General features: G+C 46.1%; 1 protein-coding gene across 1 annotated transcript; it reads right to left on the bottom strand.

The window, feature by feature from the left end:
• Positions 1–238: 238 nt before the first annotated feature.
• On the bottom strand, positions 239–6,826 carry MFSD4B (major facilitator superfamily domain containing 4B; the record flags this gene model as incomplete). The annotated part of the gene is given in 5 exon segments (XM_008538170.2): positions 239–424; positions 426–1,621; positions 2,921–3,037; positions 4,147–4,315; positions 6,602–6,826. Coding segments are annotated over 5 exon segments (1,743 nt in total), but the record flags the coding sequence as incomplete, so codon positions are not given.
• Between the last annotated feature and the right edge of the window lie 540 nt (positions 6,827–7,366).

Genomic DNA, 7,366 nt, shown 5'->3' with positions numbered 1-7,366 from the left:
CTCAACCGCCCTGGGAGAGTACTGACGACTGATAACTCGTTCAGCTAGTTGACTCAATTACCAGATGGCTTTATTAGGATGGCACCCAGCTTCTCAAAAACAAATGCCTTCTTTGCATGCTCTGAGGAGTGAAGGCCACCACGTATTACCTAATCAGCCATGTGCCAAACACTAGCCTCACAACAAGATTCTACTGTATGAGACCATTGGTTCTTTATGGAAGATTCTGGGAATTACAGAACGTTTCAAAACGTTGTCAGCATTTGCTATGCTCTGACGTAGAAATTTGGATACTCAAAACACGTTGGAAGTGTGCTAATGCTCTGCTCTGACGGGCCTCTTTAGGCCTGACGGTTGCTCAAGGAAGTGAGCAAACAATCCACCTTCTCTAAGTGTTAGTCCCTTTTGTCCTGACTTCTTGCAAGGTGCTTCACAGCGGACTTGCCAGTGTTAACCGGAGAGGACTCAAACACTAAAGCGGTTGAGCGGAACTGGCTGGAGACTTCGGCTGGGGGCTCCATCACAATGTTTCTAGATGTCTCTATTACAGAATTCCTCATTCTATCATCCATCTCGATCACTTCAAAATCCACTTCATTCCACTTTTCTGCATCTTCCTCATAGTCATTCGGCCCAGAGCTAGAGAGCAAAGCTTTCTGGTCCTCACTCTTCCTGTGTTCTTTTTGCTGACGATTGAGAGGTGAGGTGGCTAATTTATACATCACGGGAAATAAAATAGCAGTGGCTATCGCTGACGCCAAAGACGTGTACAAAACTACAGGCAAATCGGGGTATTTTCCTTGAAGAATTCCAATTACGGCAGGGATAGCCATTTCTCCCAAGGAACCACCGATGACAAAAAATGCTGCGGCTTTTCCGTGGATGGTCGTGTACTGCTCAATCCAAGAAATGCCACTGGGAAACGTGGTTGCCATCGAGGCCCCATACACGGAAGTTGCTATCCAGAGACAAACTGGGCTCTTGTTGAAAAGCACCAGAAACAAAGATGACGACACGCTGCTAATGTTGCTCAACACGATCATGGTTCCAGGCTGTAAACACGCAGCAAAAAAGATCGCCAGGCCCCTGCAAGACGCAAAGACCCCCCAGAAGATGGAGTTCAATCCGGCCGCTTCACTTTCTTTCATGCCAGCATGAGTGATTGCAAACGAGAAAATGTAAGAGCCATATGTCACCTCGGCTCCAACATAAAAAAAGAAGAACAGGAAGAGGAGACAAAGCAGGATGTTGTGATATTTAGCTCTTTGAGACCTCTGAGCGCACACTTTGGCTTTTTCCAGCTTTGAGCTTTTCTTTAAAAACAGAGCAAGAAGAGAGATAAAAACTACAAAAATGTAAGTCCCAATGACAGCATAAGCCCACAGTAAATTCATATCGTCAGGTACTCCAAGTAGAGGTTCTGAGGCGGCTTCAGATGACTGGTTGAGCACAGAATCGTTAAAGTCAGCCTCTGTGTGGTTTTCAGCAGACACGGTCGTGCCCAATGCCAATTTAGCCAGCAGTGGCGCCAAGAAGGCACCCAAGGCGAAACAGAAGTGTAAGGCCTGCAAATGCGGGGCTCCTTTGTCCCCCCAGAGAGCCAAGATTAGGACGTTACCACCTACCAATGAAAGATGGGAAAATGATTTAATCATAGTAAGTTAGCAAAAAACAGTTCATTACTATCAGAAAAAGCATGAGTCTGTTTTACACGGCACAGGATCATAATATTCTAAGTTGTCACATGTTTGCATGCATGTTGTTATCAAGTCAATTCTATGACTGAGGAACTCTAACCCCCCACCATGAGAGAGCAATAAGCACTGAAATATCACATACTTACAAATGGGATTCTACAGGCCAGCAAAGCACTACCTCCCAGAGCCAGGCCCATTAGCACAAGGCTTTTTATAACACAGTTCTAATACCAGGCTGGCAGCGAGGGGGGATATTTATATATTTATTTATTTATAAATATTTTAAATAGATATTAACATCAGACAGTGGCCAAATAACCCAAGCTTTCTGTACTTGCAATGGGCAGCCACTTGAAGGAAATTATTTATGTATATAGCAGATGTGAAACACATGTTCAGGAACCTGACCACTACAGGATTCTGCAGTGCCCGTGACAGGCACTAAGGATTCCTTCTACAAGGTGAGAGGCAAGAAGAAGCAAGTCTTGCGTTTTCTTTCTTTTCCTTTTTTAACCGCATTTGCAGACAAACATAGAATTCTACCCTGTAATTTCACAACCAAACTAAGCCGAAAGTATAAAATATTTCCCTGACATGTCAAGTAACGGCAGAGCAGGGAAGCAGGGGAGGAAGCTGGCTTTAAGGGTGAACAAAAGTCATGTGTTATTTTGTAGGTTTTAAAAGATATCAAGATACATGATGAGGCTCTCCTGCAGGAGGGCAGGACTTTTGAGAGAAAAGGAAGAAAAGGAAAATAATACACAGCACAGGTTTCTTTTAGTTCAAAAGGCAAGGTGCATTGTAAACTGGATAGTGGCTTCTAGACTTCCTCAGCCAAAAATGTTTCCAAACTTAGTTTAACTGATTAACTCATCAATTCCCCCATACTACAATGAAGTTCTAGCCCAAAATGAAAGCCCGCTCACCTGCACTGTAATTACCCAGGTGCGGACCCTACCCTGGTTGGATACTGTAAATCCACAATCTCTCATACAACAAAATTCTTTAAATTCGCTCCGTGGTTGGCTGCTCAAAAACAGACATCCTACTTGGCAAGAAGAGTAGATGCCAGAAGGGTGGTTCTGATCGGGGGAGCCTATGACCAACTCAGTAGGTCAGTGTCATTTTGGCAGACACTGCAAGTGACAATTTAATATCACCTGTTCTTCTTTTTCAAGTGGAAAGTCCCTACTCCCAGAGGTGACACTGACGAGGTCACTAACCTGTATCCAGGATGCCCATTGAAACACCAAAGACGGACATCATGACAATCAGTAATACCACTGCCTTGCAAAATGGAACAAGATAAAGACCAACTGTCGTAGCCAACATTGACATCCCTGAGAAGAAATGTAAAAGTCAGCTGAAAACAACATTCATATAGAGTCATGGCTCAAGTCAACATCAAAAAACTCCCCAAAATGCAGAGTAAGTCACATTAAAATTGAGTAACAATGAGATGAGAGGTTCAGCTTCTACAAATAGTCATTTCACTTAAAAACTTTTATAATCTTTATGGACTATAAAATATGTGATTCTAATATAAATACACATCTAGCACTGCTAATAATCAAACTATAAGTTACAATACATGGCAAAGTTTTATGGCAAAACAGACAGCTCAAAAATTACTTATTTAAATGTTTCATATTTAAGAACCTAAAGAGATCTTTAGATAGGAGGTAAAAAATAAAAAACATAAAAGTAAAATGCAACTACTATAGTAGTTTGTAGTAGAAATGTATTAAATAAATTAGTTTGGGGAATAGGGAAGGAAACATAAGAAATATATTCTTTCAACCACTTTGGAAATCAGAGGGATTATTTAGTTATTCATCAACAACAGTAAATTATTCTCCTTACTTCCAAAGCGGTTTTATTACATCAAGCCAGATTCTCTTTCAACATGTCAATTTATTCAAAAAACAGTAAGTTAAAAGCTTTGCCATCTATCTCAAGGGTGAGGTAGAAAGGTTTGGGGTTATCATTGACACGGGGCAGCAGGGACAAAAATTCCGACTACATCATTTCACCCACCATCCACTCCTACCTTCATTCTCAGTCCAGGATTCAGCCTGGGCAAGTTCAAGTTCATTCATTCTGATCTCTGGTGGCTCCAGGAGATCTGCCCTAAACTCTGACAGGCAGAGCGCCTTGGACGACCAGGACGCGATCCAGGGGTGGTGTCTAAATTACAGGTGAAGTCAGGAAGGCTAAGGATGGCCAACACACTCTGGGGCTAATCTAAATTTCCAGAGTGGTCCAGCAGAGATTCCCTTAACTGCCAAGATGAAAGCCGGCACCAGGGAGACCTGACTTCCACGGAGGACGTCCAAACACTAGTCCATCTAAGACGTCAACCATTCCGCAAGATAGTATGGCTCCTATTCAAAAACAAATTGTAATTTCCTGGAAAGTCACAGAGAAGCGAAAATTGGTGTTTACTTACCCAAAAGTAGAAAAGGATTCATACTGTCAAAAAGAACTCCACCTATCACAGAACCACCCAAATATCCAAAGGCACGGCCCACAAAAACCACGGAAAGGCTGCTCATGTTGCGGTTCACATTTACTGCCAAATCTGGAAACGTGGGTCCCAGGATAGCAACACTCATTCCCTGAAATTTAAAAAGGCAAAAGATTTTATTTACAACCATTAAAATATGTCTATCTATGTGGTAGCTTTTTTCACCATTAAAAAGGGAGGAGGGGATTTCAATGTCACGTAGGGAATTACTTGAAGTCCCACAGTCAGGAAAAATTCATGACGACAATACTAGTACTCCTATTTCTGGTGTGCCAAATCCTCTTTTTCTAGTTTTGACAACTGTAAATTTTTAAAAACTTCTTTAATTCTTTCAGTTTTTTGCTGCAATTCTATTTCCTTTTTTTTTTTTCCAAGGAAGATTAGCCCTGAGCTAACATCTGCCGCCAATCCTCCTCTTTTTGCTGAGGAAGACTGGCCCTGAGCTAACATCTGTGCCCATCTTCCTCTCCTTTATATGTGGGACGCCTAACACAGCATGGCTTGACAAGCGGTGCCACGTCCACACCCGGGATCCCAAACTGCGAACCCCGGGCCGCTGAAGTAGAACGTGCGCACTTAACCGCTGCGCCACCAGGCCGGCCCCTATTTCCTTTTTGAACAATACCATAAAAGACTATTTTGTATTAATAGTAAAATGTAACATTAATGTAACTTTTGAAATAGTTTTGTACATTTTTAAGTATACTACATGCCCAAATATCACAGGAATTTAAATGTTAAAAATTATTTTTTTAGGGGCTGGCCCCATGGCAAGTGGTTAAGTTCACGCGCTCCACTTCGGCAGCCCGGGGTTTCACGGTTTTGGATCCTGGGCACAGACATGGCACCGCTCATCAGGCCACGCTGAGGTGGCGTCCCACATAGCAAAATCAAAAGGGTCTACAACCAGAATATACAACTATGTACTGGGGGGTTTTGGGGAGAAGAAGAAGAAAAAAAGAAAAGTAGATTGGCAATAGGTGTTGTTAGCTCAGGTGACAATCTTTAAAAAAAAATTGTAAAAGAAAAATTATTTTTTTAAATCATCAAAATATTATTCTCATTTTTGATGTTGTTAAAACAGACAGCAATATTTCTGGATGCACATGGGGTGCTTCCTCTGAATTACGAGTACAAAATATGCAGGAGATTAAACAATTGAAACATTTCTAAATCTGCATTTTTCTTCAAAGAAAACCCCAAGCCATCAGCAATACAGTCTGTACGCCTTTCTTAGAGAATACCACATACATATATATACAATGCCTTTAAAAATAAAATTTTACTTAAAGACAATCTAGTGTTAGCAAGAATTAAGGTTACAGTCGGCTTTCAGAGGAAACTAGTTTTACATTTGAAAAATGTTTCCAATCGGTCTACATTTCAAGAATAATTAACTCTAACTGCACTGGTCTGCTTGAAACGCTTGGGTGTGCTCCCTGCCCAAGCTGGAGCTGTGCGGGACTGGAAAGCAGGCCTGGGCACCGGGCGCAGAGCACGCGCCTGGGACATGGGAGAGAGGCTGAGCCTAGCTCTCATCCAATTTGTTCCAGCCTGCACAACGCTGACAACAGGATCTGGCACACAGTGGGGGCCAACCAAGGATCGGCAGTGATTTTTCTTCTTTCAAATCAAAATACTCTAAGAATCAGTTGTGGCTCAGAGAAAGACGTTGAGTGACCAGAAGTGACGCTCAGAGGATTCGCCTCCGAACTCTCCAGAATCCCAACATTCAAGACAGGTGATGAAGACGCGGGGTGGAGGGAGGGGGCGGTGTCCAGAAATAAAGGAATCGCGGGGTAGCCAAGGGTTTTGGCAAAAGGTGCTTCTAGCCTTGCAGTTTGCTCTAAGAAAAACATTGAAGGATCTGAAGGTTTGTTTCACATAGGCCTGTGGGCAGAGTAAAACACTACGCATTCCTGGCTCTACCACTTAGCCAGCTGTGTGGTCCGGAAAAGTCACTTTCCCTCTCTGGGTCTATTTCCTCATCTGTAAAAACAAGAGGTTGGCTGAAATTGATCAGCAGAGGAAGAGGAAATCCCAGAAAAGCAGCTTTAGGGAATAACACGAGGGTTGGCTGGGCCCGGGGGACAGCGGCTATAGACCTGGCAACCCTTCTTGCGGCTCCCCACCCCGAGGAGGAGAGGGAGGAAGGCTGGCTGGAGCTGGGAAATATATTAGGAAAATAAATCTCGCACTTGACAATAACCCTCCAAGATTAAAACTGTGCCCTTTAAACAGATTACGAAACTGAGTCTCGGGCAGACTAACGCGCCCAAGGTCACGCAGTCTGCAAGTGGCGGAGGCGACCCTGGAACTCGAAGGCCGCGCCGCCTGCTCACGCCCCGGCCCGCGGGGTCGCAGCGGCCGCTCTCACCAGCCCCAGGAAGGCGGCACACAGGATCACGGTGATGAACCAGCGGTGCAGACTCCCGGCCCCGCCGCTCCGCCGCGAGCCCGCCGCCGCTTCCGGCTCATTCTCCGCCGGGGCCTTGGCCTGGAGGAGCCGCTGCCCGGCAGCCGGGGCCCCGGCGCCCTGGAATTCCAGTTCCAACTCCAGCTCGGCGGCTCGGGAGACGCGGTCCTGCAGCCGCTCAGCTTCTCAGCCGAGCCTCAGGACTTCGGAGCCGAGCCCCGGCCCCGCCCCTCCGGGCCCGGCCGTCCCGGCAGGCGCCACCTCCGCGGGGGCGGCCGCTGGCCAGGACCGGGAAGTCGCACTTCGGAACGCACCCGGCGCAGCGGGCCGCGGACACGCCCCACCCCCACCCCGCACGCTCTGCGCCTGCGCGGGTCACATGGCAGAAATGTGGCTTCTCGCCAACCACGGCCCAGTCACAACCGGAAGTGATGTGGTTGCCTAGGTGACCGGACGTAGCGCCTGGGCCTCAGCATCACACACAGCTGAAGCCACAGAGGCCCAGCGGGCGGGCGCCCCGTGGCGGAGCGAGCTGAAGCTGCAGCCTGGGACCCGACGAATCGTGCGGTAAGAAGGAGCCAAACCGTTATGAGAAAAGACGCACCAAGAATTGCAAGGGATGGCTTCGCGCCCGCCCCCCGGATCTCCTGGGGGAGCAAAGAGAGCCCGAAGGTCTGTCCCTTATACCACTGTATAAAATTCCTGCCCGTGCTCCTTGGAGATCGG

The sequence above is a fragment of the Equus przewalskii genome, chromosome 9 (genome assembly GCF_037783145.1).
Source record: "Equus przewalskii isolate Varuska chromosome 9, EquPr2, whole genome shotgun sequence".
NCBI classification, from domain to species: domain Eukaryota; kingdom Metazoa; phylum Chordata; class Mammalia; order Perissodactyla; family Equidae; genus Equus; species Equus przewalskii.
The sequence above is the reverse complement of the archived record's forward strand: the minus strand, read 5'-3'. Positions and strand labels throughout refer to the sequence as shown.